Source organism: Homalodisca vitripennis, unplaced genomic scaffold (genome assembly GCF_021130785.1).
Source record: "Homalodisca vitripennis isolate AUS2020 unplaced genomic scaffold, UT_GWSS_2.1 ScUCBcl_7467;HRSCAF=15163, whole genome shotgun sequence".
Lineage (NCBI taxonomy): Eukaryota > Metazoa > Arthropoda > Insecta > Hemiptera > Cicadellidae > Homalodisca > Homalodisca vitripennis.
The window spans coordinates 29910-47956 of record NW_025783636.1 but is presented as its reverse complement, the minus strand read 5'-3'; the positions used below and the strand labels follow the sequence as shown (position 1 = coordinate 47956).

Sequence of the window (18047 nt, the reverse complement as noted above, 5' to 3'; positions counted from 1 at the left end):
TGTAAATTAATATGGATATATTATTCAATTTTGTGGAATGAGCATCTTCAGACCTATATTTTTGACAATTCATTATCGTGGAATTTATTTTTGCACAATGTTTCAATATATGTATTCCGTGGCGTTGCTAAATAAGCAGTAGCTTTTTGGAATACCTATCATGAAGTGGCCCAGTTCGAATCCCGTCGGGAGTCGGGACCATCTCTCATCTCAAGTATAAGTACAATTTTATTAAGACTTTTCTATGTTTAAAGGTAAAATATAATAACTAATTAGTGAATACGTACCGGTAACTATTTGGAAGCATAATACGGTCTTGTCTAGGTTAGGAAAGGAACTATAGACAAATAACAAAATCACGAGACAGGCGCTTGGCTTTAAAATAAATACTCAACCTTAATTTTTTAAATGATAATTAATAACTTCCTAATTGTTTCAGGCATCTCAAAATAATCGAAAACGACCGAATCCAAAATCAATTATTAGTTCATATTTTCAAAAAAGTTGAGAAAATAACAGACGACAATGAACCACGTGTAAAAAAGACTAATACATCTTCATCACAACCTGATCCTGACTCATGCATAAATACTTTATCAATTTCTCTTACCGATGCTGCATCTAACAACACCACTATTGTGAACACTGAAGAGCACAATGAAAACCAAAATACATCCCTAGAATTAGGTAGAGATGGTAGTTGTGCCAATGACATAGGGCTTTTTGTGAATAAAAAGATAGATGAATTTACAAAGTGTCAATTGTTAGAACGACATTGGACACCGCCCAAATCATATGAATTCCCACATTCAATTCACACTAAAAATGGCAAGGAAAGTAAAACGTTACTTAGGTCATCAACACCTGGAACAAAGAAATTGGCTAGTTTTTTCCGACGTTAAAAAGGGGTTATTTTGTAAGTTCTGCGTTTTGTTTTCCGATAAAAAGTGTGGGCACAATAAAGGGATGTTAGCTCAGAACCTTGTAACCCAACCCTTGACTTCATATGCCAAGCTATTGGGTAAAGACGGCTTCATACAAACACATGAAAACACGGCTTATCATAAAATATGCGTGCAGGCTGGTCTAGACTTCCTTCAAAGTTATCACAATCCGGACAAATCCATTGACAACCAAGTAAACTCTCAACGACTACAGCAGGTACAAGAAAATAGAGAGAGGTTACGCCCAATAATAGAATCAATCGTATTCTTAGGCAGATAAAATATACCTTTAAGAGGTCATCGAGATGATGGACGACTGGATGAAGAGGCTGGTCCGAGTAACGAGGGGAATTTTAGAGAACTGTTAAGATTCAAAATCTCTTCTGGAGATGAGACACTAAAACGGCACTTAGCCGCAGCGTCTTCAAGAGCAACCTGTATTGGTAATACCACTCAAAACCAATTGATCACATGCTGTGGTGAAGAGATAACGGAAACAATATTAAATCAAGTCCGAAACGCAAAGTATTATTCGGTGATTTTTGACGAGACGACAGATATTTCACATGTCGAACAACTGTCTTTGAACTTAAGATATGTACACAACAATAAAATTCGGGAAGATTTTGTTAAATTTATTGATGCTTATGAAAACATAAAATCCATCAGTCCAGATCAAGATGTGCATAGTGAGCAACGTTTAAGTGGAGAGGCTCTAGGAAAGATTGTTGTTAAATTACTTCATGATTTATCTTTAGATCTGAACAACTGTGTAATGTTCTCTGAAGCAGCGGGTGCAGTATCTGAAATACAGAAGGTTGCAAAACATGCATGTAGATGTCGGTGTTTAAATCACGCCTTGAACAACTCTCTTTCAACTTCTGTAAATATTGCTTGTATCCGAAATACAGTAGGGATAATGAAATCAGTAGTGTCGTTTTTCAATGTGTCGGCCAAGAGAAATCCAGTTTTAAAATTAACACTAGGGCGTCAGTTAAGTAGTTTGTTTGAAACTAGATGGGTAGAGCGACATGAAGGAGTAATTCAGTTCAGATCTGGGATTCGTCAGATAGTTGAAGCACTCACATCTATCTCGTCATGGCAAGATCGCACAACTTCGTCAGTTGCGGCGACTTTGCTCAACTCTTTATGCACGGCTGAGTTTTTAATATCAATGATGTCATTGATTGACGTTCTAAAAGTCTCATTGCCGCTCAGTCGACTTCTACAAACACCATCACTTGACACTAACCGGGCATCTACCGCAGTCACCAACACCATGGCAACATTAAAAGAAAGAAGGATAAATGTGATGATATATTCAAACAAATATTTTTTGAAACCAAAGCGCTAGCAGAGGAGCTGGATGTTGAATTGAAGTTACCAAGACGTACGGGCAGTCAAACTAAGAGATCAAATCACCCAGGAGACGTAGAAGAGTACTACAGACGATCTATTTATATACCTCTTCTTGATAATGTTTGTGCTGACTTAACATCCAGGTTAAGTTATAGCTCACTGGAATGTTTTGGCCTACGAGGAATAATTCCCACCAATATAGTTGAGGATGCCAGAGAAAAAAATGATCTCATTGTCAATTTAAAAAAAGGTTTCGAACAGTTTGCACCTATTGTCGGTGATGGAGATACCCTAAGTAATGAAATTCAGTTTGAAGGTGAAGTGGACCTGTGGGAAAAACCACTGGAAGATGAAGAAGGAGAAAGAGCAAAATGTAAAACTCCCTGAAGATATATTGAAAGTGTTAGACTCCTGTGACCCAAATATATTTCCAATTATCCATGATGTTCTCAAAATCTTGGCCACACTTCCAGGTACGTAAATTAATAAATAAAATTAGTCATATAGGTATGGGCTGGCTGGGTGACTTTACATACTTTAGATATGTGGGTTTAAATGGAAAAGCACACAGAATGGGTACTGTATTACCTGAAGAGTAAGAACTAACCTAAGAATAAAATTGTTTTCCAAGTTTAACTTAAATAAATATAAATGTAACACACAAGCAAGTAATAGTAATTTTTTCATTCATGAACACAAAATAAGTAAATTCATTAAAATTAATATGTAGTCTATATTTTATAAAAACTATTTCAGTTCCATGAGTGATTTTATTATTTTATTTCCAGTCAGTGTGGCTTCGGCAGAAAGGACTTTCTCCACTTTAAGAAGAGTAAAGACTTGGCTGAGATCAAGAATGGGAGAAACACGTCTCACGGGCCTTTGCATGCTTCACGTTCACAGGCATCTTCAAGTGGACACAGATAAAATAATAGAACGATTTGCAAAGAAAGGTGCAAGAAGGCTTGAGTTTGTGTTATAAGTTTTGTATTTTGAACCAGTATTTGTTTTAAAAGCCATCTTGTACACAATAAACTTGTTTTCAGTAAACAGTAGCAGTTTCTCTGTAACCATCCAATTTACGTTAGAATATTAAACCTCTTTGACTTTAAATTGCTTAAAATTACAATTTTAAAATGTTAGAATTAAACATTTTTCAAGTTTTTCTTGATTTACAAGGACTTTGACGTAGCGAAAATTTCTCTGTGAATTAAAATTGTGGTTACAGCAATACAGCATAAAAGAGGACTTTTCAATGACCAATGAGCTACATAAAAACAAGATAGCCCCCCCTGAAAATCAGCCCTGGAACCGCCCCTGTGGTATACTTTATAGGTTTAAACTTAGAATTCACAAATAAAAGTTTGAATACACAATGAGTAATGCCAGCACATCAATATGGTGGCTACAGTTGTCTCGAAATTATAAAGTTTGATCACAAAATAAACATGTATAATTTACTCATTCCTTGAAGACATCTATACCACTTGATGGCAAATTTCACAAGGAAAAGTTTGATTTTGTTTGATACTAACACAACTCTAATAATATTATGAGAAATAACAAAATACTAGTGACTAGTGAAAGTAGTCGTCTAACATTACATAAATGTCGCAAACAATGGTTGCGTAGAAGGTCTCTTTCTTTGCAACATATTTCAAGAAACAGATATTTGAAGCAGATGATCTTGTTGGGAAAGAAATTATTCTGGACACAGTGATGTAGCCAAACTCATTCCTAAACCAAGTTTCTCCTGGCAAAACTATAGGGTAAAACTCCTGTTTTTTAGTGCTTACTGGAAGTGCGTGACCAGACACGGCAAACCAACATTTGTATTGCAACTTAATAATTTCAGTGCATACTTATTATGCATTATTATTGAATAAACTATACACCAAATTAATCAGTGAAACATAATAATTAATTTGGTATGATATTTCTCTACTTAAGTTTTGATTTCGATAGCAAAAGTTTGGTTAAATAGATGACTATAAAATCGACTATCAACATTAGAGAAACATTTTTTAACAACTCATCACTAGTCGTCTAACAGATGGAGGGTTAAACATTATGACATTTATCATTTTTACAATCCTATTTGTGTTTCATAGCCCATACATATAAACATACATACATTTTCGAGTTATGGTGGTTTTTGGTAATAGGGGAGATGATCAGAGAAAATACAAAACACCTACTGGAAGTGTTATTAATTTTGTAATAGACAGATTATTATGTAATATAAACAAAAGCTTTGTAGGCTACTAGCGAAGACAAGAGTGTAGAATGAGAGTATAAGTGTTTGTGTAGTCTTATTTTTAATTAATGTTGACAGTTCCTTAAAAAGATCATTTTCCACTATCATCAAAGGAACAACCTACAGTTAAAATTGTAATCAAACCACATGTACATTGATCACATTATCCTAATATTGATATAAGAAAATAAGCTTTTGAAAGTCATTTTAGTGTAATCATTGATTTTGATCCTTATATTATTATTGTCATTATTATCAATGATTAAATAGATAATCACTGCTGAATCATCTAGTAATTACTGCTAATCTATAACATATTATTTGGATTACAACAATTCTAAAACGTATAGATTTTGTGGAAAATTATTAGGTTGAAACTTTAGTGAAGACAATCAGGTACTGACCAATAAGTGCTCATAGTCTTGACCATAATCCTCAGAGGCAGCAGCTGTCATCTGCTCACGGATCCAGCTTTCCAACTCAGCAGACTCAGTGAGATACTCATGGCGACACATACTCTCCACCAGTCGCTGCTGCCGAGCACTCGCAAGCTTCTGCAACATCCGCATTTGCTGGCTGATGGCCTGCTGCTTGCTAGCGATGGCCTTGGAGTCTGGATGTTTGGCGTTGATCATACTGTTGGCCGTATTTCCCATCTCGTTCACTATCCCAGAGTACGTGTCCAGTTCCAGTTCTAGTGCCTACATAACAATACAAGTATCTCTTTTAAATTATTGGAGGTCTATGACTATACTAATTTTATACTATTTTATATGAAAAAATATTGTTATTCCACACCATAAAAATAAATCATGCTACTGGACATGACACAAACTAAGAATGTAACCTAAAATAGTGCTAGCTAGACTGCATGACTAAATATTATTGCCAATATAACACATTCACTGCGGGTGATGAGCATGCTCGTCATGTGAAAATGGCGCATCGGGTGGTGGACGAGCGAGCTCGGCATACGGCAGCTGCTTTCATATTGCCTCAGTGTGAGTTGAGCAGTTGCCCAGGAAGGCTGTAACACTCATAACGAGGTGTGCCTGTTTCGGTGAGTCAGTTGGTGCGATTCGTTTGTTGTGTATGCTTTGCGATATAGTGCGAGTGGTTATAGTGTCTGTTGACTGTGTAAATGTATGTACTCATAATGGAGGAAGACGATAATGTTATTGACGATAATTTTTCATCTGATGAAGACAATGAGTCGAGTTCGAACAGTTCTAGGGACGGTGAAGGCGGCGTCCCCCACCCCCAGTGGGCCACCCCACCCCAATACGTGTAATTGATGTACTATCTACGTGTCATGTACGTACTCATGTACTATATACGTGTAATTTGCGAATGTTTGTGCCAAAACCTAGTGCGCTGCGAGCACATACAACACAGGGACAGGCACCCAGTGCGGATGACAAGCAGACTCGGCACTGACATGACGTCACCCGTTCCAACGAAGCTTCTGGGGTACCTTGGACAACCCTTTCTTCTATCCTGACTCTGTTTTGGGTAAGTAAAAAACAAAAAAATTCCCGCATTTTCTGTCACCTGTAATTTTGTTATCCGCAGTGAATGTGTTAACTATGCTAACTCATGTTGGAACACCATATAACTTTAATATTGCTACAGTAGAACCCCTCATATCCGGCCACCACGGGACCGAGCCCCTGGCCGGATAACGATTCGGCCGGATAAACCAACCTACAGTACACAGCACTTGATGAAACAAAACAATTGTACTGTACTGTACTAACCGCACTGGAAATAATGAACGAACTGTTTACAGGTTAAACCTACTAGCTCAACTGAGGACAACACAGGAAAATGTAAACAAATAGATACACCAAAATAACGCAAGAGTCGTGGGAGACTAGTGCGTGCAACTGCGCGTCTGCAAGCCGTGGTAAATAAATTTCGATATTGGCTTGCGGGAAGTGGCCGGATAAACCGAGGTGCGGTAAAACCGAGGCCGGATATGAGGGGTTCTACTGTATTAATAATCAATCCTTGATGTAAAAATTAAAAAGTGAAATTTTGTTTTAATACAATTGGAAACTTACTCATACTGTGTTATATGTGTTAACCTAAATTATATAACATCAAGAAAAGAATAACTAGGATAATTATTGTTTTTGACAAAAAAAATATATATAGTCTGTACCTTGTGTTTAGTGAGCAGTTTAGATGCTGCATCTCTGTCCCTTCCATAGTCAGTAGAGGACAAGACATTGTTACGTTCAGACAGCCAACTTTCCACTTCACTAGCCTCAAAGTAGAACTGCTGGGCCTTTAGTGAAAGTTCCAGTTTTTTACTCCTTTCCTGTGCCTTCATCTTGAGGTCTTGCCAAGCATCTTGTAGCCCAATACACAAAGATTCAACCTATAAACCCAAAATAAATTACAGAAAAAATAAATTTATGATATAGATTTATTTTAATAGTAATATAGATAAATTTAACACTTAGAGATAATATTGGAAATTTTAGAGAAAATTATTAAAACCTGTCATGTAAGTACAACAAACAAAATACAGAAAACTGCACAGGTTCTGACCTGTTTAGTCTCCGGGTGACTCTGGTGAACAAGAGCCTCTCCAGAGGCTAATGTCTTGTCAATCATTGGCTGATGCCCAAGAATTTCAGCCTCCAGCTTCTTATGTTTCTTGTGTAAAGATTGTGCCTGATGCAGATTCTGGCCCAATGTCTCTGAAGATGCCATCGGTAAGTGTTCTCGTATCCAACCTAGCTCAGCCTCCAACTCGAATCCAAACTTGTGAAAACGTAGAGATTCTTCCAATGCCTCTCTTCGTTTACGAGCTGGCTCTTGCAATGAGCTGAATCTGTAAACAAGAAAAAACTTGCATAAACATAATGTACTCAACAAAAGTTTCACTTCATGAAAGTAATCTATGTACATGTTGATTTTATCAGATAGATTCATATGATTATGTGAGTATAGAGATAACATAAGTTAGGAACCTAATTTCTTTAAAAGGAAATTGATTGAGTGTATGTGGGGCTTTAATACATTAAATTTGCAAACTAACCATTCAGTCAAAAATTTAGGTACCAAATGAAATTAGACCGCTTTGGTTGCCTATTCTGAAAAAAGAACTAAAGAGGAAACCAAAAGAATGACACATCATACAGATTTCTAATAAATAAATGAGAAGACACAGTATGGTTTTGAGAAGTTCGTCTGGAATGAACCAATTAAAAAAGGACCCACCGCTACTCCTTAATTTTCCACCACCTTGTTTCTGCTATGATGAAACTGAGATATTATTAAGGAACAGCTCATATTAACACCCCCAATAGCTCCTCAGGCACTGAAATAGGCCAGACTAGCCTTATATACAAGAAAGACTTTGAAAATAAAGTGCTTTGTACAAACAGTGTTATTGGTGAACCTAACCTCAAAATACAGTAATTGATATAGCATTGGTTACATCTGAGAAATCCTACAGCGTTTTGTGTCTGGTTGAGCATCGGTTTAATGTGAACAATTGCAACTTATACAAGCTTACTGGGCATATATTGGCCCCAATTTACTGTAGACAGAAAAATTTAATGGTGGTGGGGGCAATATGATATGTACTAAGTTCTGTGGACTATCGTGAACTTGATGGGAGTACTTTCTGTCTAGAAATTGCTTTCAAGTCTGGGCCATTAAACTCTTATTAGCAAAGATTATTGTAGTGTCACTATATAAACCTAGTGGTTGCAATGATAACATACTTTTTAACCAGCTTGACTTGTTTTTAGACTATATATTGCATTTTAAATGTTATATTATCTTGTGTGGAGACTTTAACATTAAAGCCTATAATAACAAACTGAAAACTGTTAAAATTCATAATTTATTGAGGTCAGCAGAGCTATACTGTTTGAACTTCACTGCAATCAGGAATATGGCTTGCATTTACTATATTGCTTCTGATGTGCCTAAAATTAATTACAGTGTGCGTGGTCATGACTGGCCAATTTCTGATCATCACTTCTTGAGCATTGAACTTTATCTACAACAAAAGTGCAATAGTAATAATATACCGATGAGTACATAATTATAACATGACTTAATCGTCCTCTCCCAAGCCAACTTATTTCAAACATTGCTTAAGCAATATCGGTTGGGTTACCCTGTTAAATGGCCTTGATTGCAAAAGTATGTACAACAAATTTTAAAATCTAGTCATACGAGTACACTGGTTTAATAACTTCTTACCTATTGTTAATAAAAGTAGGCCTACATTTGCAACAAACCTTAAAAGCAGGACATGGTATACTGCTGAACTGTCAGCGATGAAAAGGCATTTGATGGACTATTTCAACAAATCACCTAACACAGGGTTAGCAGAGGATAAAGAAGCCTACTCTGAAGCTAAAAGTACTTATAAAACTGCTTTAAATGGAGCAAAATGCAAAAGTAATGATGATTTTACCCTCACCGCTAACAACAAATACAAGGCTGCCTTGTAAGTTGTGAAGAGAGAATTAGGATCTACATCCGTGCATCATGAAGTGCCAGATGCTGAGAATTTTGCTACTTTCTTTTTAGAGGTAGTACAAGAAGTACGTTGTAACATCCCTGCATCCATCCAATGTTGCAGCAAGTGACCTTGTAAAATCTTCAGCAGGTCTAACCTTGTGATTTGTTTATTTTAACCTACATTGTAGTTATGTGTTAGGTTCGTCATCTGCACCTGAGGAAGAGATCAGATTGGAGATCTCAAAATGTAGTGTTACTGATATCTTATATCACTGAGTGATGGAAAAAATAAAAAATCTGTAACCTTCATGACACATGTAACAAATTAATCTAATAACAGTTCAGTTACTATCTCCACAGTACTAGGGGTAATAAAAACTGTTAACTTACTTTTCTTGACATTCTTTGCTAGCTTTCAAGATGTTATCAGCATCAAAATGACCTTCATGAACCATCTCCTGTCCCAGGGCTACCAGATCTCCAATACGCTGCTCCCATTGAATGATTTCTGTCTCTATCACCTAAACATAACACTTACTGTAATGTATATATTAAAGTGCAATTTTTAAATATATTTAAAAATTATTTCTAACCAACAATAAATATTAATAAAATCACTTATAATATTTATGTTGTAGGTAGAGACCTGATGTTTTTTGAGTAGTTGCTTGCAGTTGCGGAGGTCTGAGCCAACTTGGCGAGACTGTAGACTGTCCTGCAGCTCCTCCAACTTAGCCTTAGCATCCTCCATAGTACGATTGTAGCCATGCTGTGCCGCAGCCTGCCGCAAACGTTGCCCCTTATCCAACGACAGTCGTACCAGCGTCTCCCACTGGGTGTTGAGCTGCTGCAGCATTGCTGTCACCTCGGGTGCCCGGTAGTTACCTTCACTCACCAGCGCCTGTCCATTCTGACACACAGAGATAAGTGAATAATATCAAAGGAAACATTTATTCTACGTTCTTGCCCAGTCCAACAGAGTAAACATTAAACAACCTCAAGAAAGAGATTTCATTATAGAAAATATATCATTTTGAATACAAAAGCTCTGAAATTAGTCTAAACATTTGGACTTGAGTTGTGGTTTCGTCTATTGTTATTTTCAATTATTGCTACATGAAAAGTAAAGTAAAATTACCTTTTTAACCCTCCTATTGACCAGTAACTCATTTTGAGTTGCTCTAGGTACACTCTGTAATAGTCAGAGACTCATTTAAAATTGTTGTGTCATCTCCACTTCTATGACGTATTTAACCATCAAACAAGATTTTAACCCCGACAAAAATTATATCTACATGTTCCCAATGACTAAACTATCCAAAATAGGTACCTATTGAAATTTCCACCAAATGTCATCAATTGACTTTGGCAACTTATAAAATAATCATACCGAAGGGAATGTTCATTTTATGAGAATGAAACTTATATCACTGAAAAGAGTATCTCTTTCTAAAGTGTGTTTTTTTGTTACAAGTCTACACTTTTTCTTTAGTATTGATTGCCTAGTGGCTGCACAGGTGTTTTTCTATTATTATGGCAAGTGACTCAAATTCAGTTGTTTTTTGTTTTGACAAATAAAAACTGTTTGGATATATTTTTTTAGAGTGAAACTGATATATTTCAAAACTAGGAGAATTGAAGTTTCATTTTAGTAGTCTGAGTTTTTTTGTTCGCTACCATTGGCCTCAGCTCCAGATGAAGAAGTGCAATATTTGTGTGACGTTACTATTATATAAGCTGTTGCTCGGGCTGAAAACGCTGATTGAAAAGATATATAGTAGGTTGCACAAAGACTGTATGCGTATAAACAATGAAATTTACTTGCTGATTTATATTTTGTGTTACATTTATTGTGGCTATATTTTATACTAGAACTTGATAATTAGATGTACCATTACATATGGGTTGCAATTTGAAAATTTTTAGTTTGGGTAGGAGTAGGGAGAAAAGATTGCTCTTCCTTTCTGAACATATTGTCTTTTTGTTTCCTTCAGCAAGTAATAAAAACTCCCGCAAATAGAAATTTGTTTTTAGACTTTTTTAAAGTTGTTTAGTTTTTATATACAAAGGGTGAAAAGTTTTCAAATCAACACACTGTATATAAAAGGAGATATCCTGACCAACTAACTGATTCATCAATTCCCAGCAAAAACCATCTCCCGCAAAAACAAAAGATGGAGACATGCAATTTGATATTTACATTTATCTATATTTCAAACGATGCAAAATGACAACACAGCCATATATAGTAAATAATTTAACTCACAACCATATAGTAAATAATTTAACTAACATTTTAAATTTGTTTACATTTATAGCCTTGTAAGCATAGATAAAATTGGCATTACAACGCTTCTCATGCCGATCTTTCTGTAATCACTGATGACACAGAGTACATTTATATAGATAAGACAGCTAGAAGTTTTATAAAAAATATGCTTTTAACCATACATTTTGGCAAATAACATTAAGTATGCTATAATTGATCACTAGTGTATAATGTTATATAAAATGCACACCTTGTTGACTGTACGAAGCTGTCCTTCGTTGGCCCTCAGCTCTCTCTCAAACGCTTCATGCTTTTGAAGTTTTCTTTCAATGTTTGTCAAATCGCGATAAGACTCATCTCCTGCTGTCTTCATCTTATCATGGAGCCAAGTATTTAGGTCGTCAACATCAGCTGAGAACTCTTGGAAGCCCTTGGCTGCTGTGAGGGCGGCACGACGATCTGCAGCCAATGCCTTGAGAGCTTGCCGGCGGGCCAACACTTGCTGTCTGCGCTCATTAATACTACAACAAAAAGATATATTTAAGTTCTTTTTTATATTATGGTTTTTTTTAACCGGTATGTTTCTGGTTGCAATTTATAATTTTAAAATATGTTCTTATGTTATGTTTTTGTATTGATACTGATTGATCAAGATTATTTTTAAAATCTTCAAAATATTAGATGAAAACTGAGTGAAATTAAAACTATGCATACGTTATATAGTGACTCATGTTCAATTTGTAATATTAATTGAAGACATGTTTTCTTTAAGACTTAGTTTATTGATTTTCATATAAATTTCAGCCAACACCGTCATATTTATTTTCATAATAACAACAAACTATGAATTTACAGTGGCAAATTACCATGCAGAATAAATTAATGTCTGTTTTACATTAGGTTTCTTATATTTCCAAATGTTATAGTTATATAAACTGATAGATTTGGCAATAAAATTCAAGTTATGTATTAAATGTAGTATAAAAACAATTACTCACAATTTTTTGTCATAGTGATCAGCAGCTATCAATTTGTTAGCTGCTTCATTAAATGCTTTCACCCTTTCATCTTGTGCAAACAGAGTATTTTCAAAATCTTCATGTCGTTTCATTAAAGCTTCTACATCATCTATGTTACCCTACAAAAGACAAAACAGATATATAAGGCATATTAAATAGAAATACGTGATAATGTAACCCTTTGAAGTAGTTATTTTCGCATGCACACTGACACAGCAGGAATTTGTTGAACAAAGCTATTATAAAAACACAGAGGTTCAAAAAGTCTCAGTATTTTACCTATTTTGGTCAGATCTTTATCATTTTTCACTAAAATATTCCTAAAAATACTCAAAATAAATCTATACTATTATTTATATTATATCATTCATTTTGCATAAAATTATTCATTAAACAATAAAGAAACATTGACCATTCAGTGACCAATTTTGCTGCCCTAGGCTGTCATTTTAAAACTTAACATAGCTTTGAGATAACATATCACAATACCTAACACTTTTTTTAAAGAAAAATCGTTTTCACAATGTAAAAAACTAACAAATAAAGTCCTGGTAAAAAAGTCATGCTGCTTTGTTCACTCACACTGCCATAACTCCAATCAACTGACAGAACCTCACTTGTCAATATTCAGCAGAATAAAATATATTACATGTTATGTTTTGTCTATAATGTTCTCTAATGGTTACTTAGTTAAACTAATTCAAGAATTAGCTGTATGATAGCACACATGAACTGATGACATTGATGATGGGAATGTCAAACCAAATAATGTGATTATAAGTCCATTTAACATCTAATCAAATTTGAGGGGTGAAATAAACCTAACAATAGTGCAAAATCATAAATACTCAGTTGAGTTTGTCAAGCTTGTTCATAAAACAATCAACTAAATAAGTAAAAATATTTTAAGAGAAAAGTTTATAATAATAGCATTTATAAATGCCTTTACTTTTTTTAATGAATAATAAAACAAAACATAATAATTACAGTAAATGCTATGCACAATGATCTTATTTTAATACAAATTCATTAGCCTTCAATTGTAGATTGAACAAATTGATATTTCAAAATTTCATTTCCTAAATGTAGACATAATTCTGGTTCTTTATTCTAGTATCTCAGTGTGGTATCTTCCACAAACGTTTTACTGTGATCATAATATAAAAAAGTTTTTGTACTATTTTAAAGATCGAGGTAACAGTTATCAAGAAGAGTTTCAGTCAGACTTACACCAAGATCAGTGAACTCCAGGAAGGCCTCATGGCTTGAAGTGGTGGTGTCAATGTGATCAGCTTCTTTGTTGAGCAGCTGCAGCTCTAGACACTGGCGCAGCCAGTCACCCTTCTCATCAAAGCCACGCAGAACCGCAGCATACTCCGTATCTAGCCGTGTCAGTCGTTCTTTCACCTCTTCCAGCCCAGGGTTGCGTGACATCAGCTGTTTCCCCAGTTCACTTACTTCTCTCAATCTACAATTTCAAATTTTTTACTAACAAAAATTAAAAAAATGATTCTGTGACCATAGAAGTAAACAGAGCACAAGTTAACATTACTGTAATGCAGCTTCTTGAAAACTCATATTCCTGAAATGTAGGAAAACTAACGTAAATTGAGTATTGTTATGTTTTTGTTCCCTAGAAGTGGTGATATATTAAACTCTTAGAATGACGTATTTAACTACCTAACCCCTGAGTTTAACGTATATACCCCTGAGTTTCCAATAGTGTAATATTCTTTGGTAAATTAGGTAGGAAAGTATATAAACTTTCTAGAAGGTATATCCATTCTACTACCTCCCATCCAAAAATTATAGGAAAATTTATAGTCCAAATAATGTCAAAATGTTAGTCCATAGGTGTTTAAGTATATCAAACATCGCCAGTGATAAAATATACGGACACTACCTGACAACTGGCATGCATATGTAGAAATAACTAGATAAGTATTTGATTTTTATGTTTAACATTTATTTATTTAAAATTTGCTTTTAACAATGGAGGATTAGGAAAAGTGACTAGATTGTTAAGGATAATATTAGTAATTGCTACAAATGGTTTGCAATGATTACAAAACATTGCAAATAGTACAATAATCCATTTTTTTATAAAAAAATTATTCATAAAAATTAAGCAAACGATTTTGATTAAAGTTTTCCATTATAGCCTATTGAATACATTGGTGTAATGCGATACTACAAACTATATTTCCATAAAAACTCTCTTTCAAACATTAAAAACATACATTTTTTAAATAGCACTGAAGGTCAAAGACATAACGTAGTTTTGTTGAAATTCAGTATATACATGTATGTATGTTGTAAATATAAGCATGATATTTTTTATCAAATACAAAAAAAAAGAAACAGCTAAAAAGTTATGAGTTTTTCTTACAAAGAAACTTTTTAGGAAGCGCTTTTAAAATTTTAGTTACATAATTAGCACCTATTTCAAACATACTAAGAACCTACGACAAAAGCAATCTCAATAAAATCATACTTTAAAATTGTATCTGGTAATATACTAATAAACAATCCTTTCGTCGTTATATAATCTCAATATTTTTCTTTGTATATTCCTAATATATGCAAGTAAAACACCATTCAATGGCTGATCACAAAGTATCTGGAACAAGCAGAGATGTCGAAATTAGAATAATTTTTAATTGTAACTACTTACAGGTTCATCATACCTCTTAAATAGTCTGTATGAAAATGTTTTAGAATTTCATAATCTGACCATAGAAATCCATGACTGAAGTGTATTGCATCATCTAAATCGTGATTTTATTAACAATAATTTATTTATAGCATCTTCAAAATAAGAAATACAAGGGCTATTTTTTAAGTAAGGGCCGTTCTCCCGTACACAGTAGTAGTTCGCGTTCCTGCCGTAACGAGCGTGCGCCCCGCCTCCCGGCATTCCTAGCGAACAACTTCATGTCAGTTGCAGCTCTGTAGCTAACCTGAATGCATTACTGTGGATCTTTAAAATGTTTAAGATTATCGAATCACCCGCTGCGTGTGAGATTCGGTCAGTGATACAATTTTTGACTGCAAGAAACATGTCGGCTGCTGACATTCACCGTCAGCTTTGTGAGGTGTATGGTGCCAAGGCAATGAGTGAAGGTAAAGTGCGGAAATGGGTCAGAGAATTTAAAGATGGCCGCAAAAATGTCCACGATGAAGATCGCTCAGGCCGGCCATCTGTGATTACGGGAGATTTGGTTACTGCAGTTGACGCAAAAATTCATGAGGACTGACGGTTCACAATAACCACTCTCTCTATGGAATTTCCTCAAGTGTCCAGGTCAGTACTGTACAAAATTGTGTCAGAAAACCTAAACTTTAAAAAATTGTGCTCAAGATGGGTACCCAAACTCCTCACTGAGGATCACAAAAAAAAGAGATTAAGCAGTTCTTTGACTTTCTTGACCCGCTACGACGAGGAAGGAGACGACATGTTGAGTCGAATTGTCATAGGAGATGAAACATGGGTATCCCATATCACTTCTGAATCAAAGCAACAGTCCATGGAATGGCGGCACACAACATCTCCAGTCAAAGTCAAAGCCAAGCAAACGCTGCCGCGGCGCAAAGTTATGGCAACTGTGTTCTGGGACAGGCGCGGTGTTTTGCTAGTGGACTTTATGCCACGAGGAATGACGATTAACTCAGAAGCCTACTGCGCAACCCTGGCCAGTCTCCGACGCGCCATTCAGAACAAAAGACGCAGCATGCTGACAAAGGGAATTCTGCTCCTCCACGACAATGCAAGGCCTCACACCGCTGCTCGGACACAGGAAATGATCAACTTTTTTTCTGGGAAGTTTTGAATCATCCGCCGTACAGCCCCGACCTTGCTCCGAGCGATTTCCACCTTTTTCGGTACTTGAAAAATCATCTTGGTGGGAAGCGCTACAATGACGACGAAGAAGTCAAGACGGCCGTGAACTCCTGGTTGTCAGAGCAGGCGGCAAATTTCTTTGAAGAGGGATTTCAAAACTTAGTTTTAAGATATGATAAGTGCCTTAATAAACAAGGCAACTATGTAGAAAAATAAAAAAAGTATGTAGATTCTGAAAATAAATGTATTTTGAAAAAATAATTGTTATTTAAAAAAAAAAAAAAAAAACGGCCCTTACTTAAAAAACAGCCCTTGTATAAAGTGTACAATCTTGCTACTGTGCATCAAAATTAAGGATAGCTTTACAGTCACCTCCAGGTTATACTAACAATGTTGTGCTGAACTGAATGAAATGTTACGATTATAGACATAAACTGGTGCTATCTAAAAATAAAAATATATACATACTCATCATCATGAGCTCGAATGTCATCTCCAAGATCTTGGTGATTCTTAAGCAAGTTCTCTGCAGTTACAACATCTCTTGCGTTCTCATCTGCATTCAGTGCTTCTTTGACAGTTGCTATCCAGTTTAACTGTAACAAGCGATTCATAGAAATCATTGTTTCAATTTATTATTTATTACTTTATTAATATGATTTCTTAGCATGTGCACGACAACGTGTACCCCATCGTGCGTTTTTTCACAACTGCTGTTGTGTACCCAGTTGGATACACACAGAGCTTTCGTAAAGAGCGTTGTGCGCCTGAAGAGTACACGTTGCTATGCATTTCCTTATTGTGTTTTTATTGTTTGCCTGTCTCTGTGGTTTGTTAAATTTGATTCTGCGCTTAAACAAAAACCTCAGACTATTAAGCCCGCCGGGCACACAACTACTTAATGTTTAAGTCAAATCAATTTCTTAGGTACCTCTTGGGGTACACAAAGAAACATTTTAAAAAACTATTAAAATAACATTTTGGTACAACATTGCAAAGCCTACATACTTTTCACGTTATACTTAGGCGTTTAATGGAAAGAAATCACGGTATTTAGCCATTATTACTGAAAAATTCAATGGAAAATAGAAAGGACCAGAAATAAGCCATTGTTGTTCTGAAAGTTCTGAATTAATAAAATTATTTTGTAGCTGTATACAACAATGTCTAATAAATAGAGGGAATCTATTTTGTGACAATTCCGACACTTCTTCCTTAATTTTTATAAATAAAACACTTCTAGTACCTTTTCTGGCACATTAAAAACAGGATAATTTAAAGGTAAAACTTTTTAGATGATGAAAAATAGCTTCAATTTTCAGATTCCAAAATACTGTTACTTTTTTCTATAATCATCTTAAAATGTTGCAAGGAAAAGTTTGCTGCACATTATAAGGATTATGAAATACACTTCAAAATTTATAAAAAGTTTTATTTTTACTTCATATTGTATCATAGCTGAACTGAAATCTTTTGTACACTTTTTAAATACAACCCTTACCCTGACCTTGACAACTGTGTTCTTTGCAATTTTAAGTTATCTCAAAAAACACTGTAATTTTTTTCATTTCGTTAAATTAATCTTTTAATTAAGCACTTTGAATTCTTGTTGTTTAGTCACACAAAGGAATGAAATTAATACATTCTCTCAGATGTTTATGACAATATAAAATGTCAAATGTCTACATCATAATAACATTATAAATGTGAAAGTTCTTTTGTTTGTTTGTTTTGCTTTCACGCATAGACTATTCAACCGATTGTACTGAAATTTGACATGAACATTCTTAAAGCTTCTGGGATGAATAAGGCTTATTCTTATTTTGAAAATCCCACTAGGCTATGTCCCATTAGTCTTTAAAGTAGC

General features: G+C 34.9%; 1 protein-coding gene across 1 annotated transcript in view; it reads right to left on the bottom strand.

Annotated features, from left to right (window-relative positions):
• The window catches only part of LOC124374212 (spectrin beta chain-like), a gene marked incomplete at its 5' end in the record, with an annotated part of 68787 nt that overhangs the window by 20849 nt on the left and 29891 nt on the right, over positions 1-18047 (bottom strand). The window contains 9 exon segments of the mRNA XM_046832472.1: positions 4965-5261; positions 6725-6943; positions 7117-7402; positions 9442-9572; positions 9698-9961; positions 11571-11841; positions 12319-12458; positions 13570-13807; positions 16649-16776. Of these exon segments, the coding sequence (XP_046688428.1) occupies positions 4965-5261; positions 6725-6943; positions 7117-7402; positions 9442-9572; positions 9698-9961; positions 11571-11841; positions 12319-12458; positions 13570-13807; positions 16649-16776 (1974 nt within the window).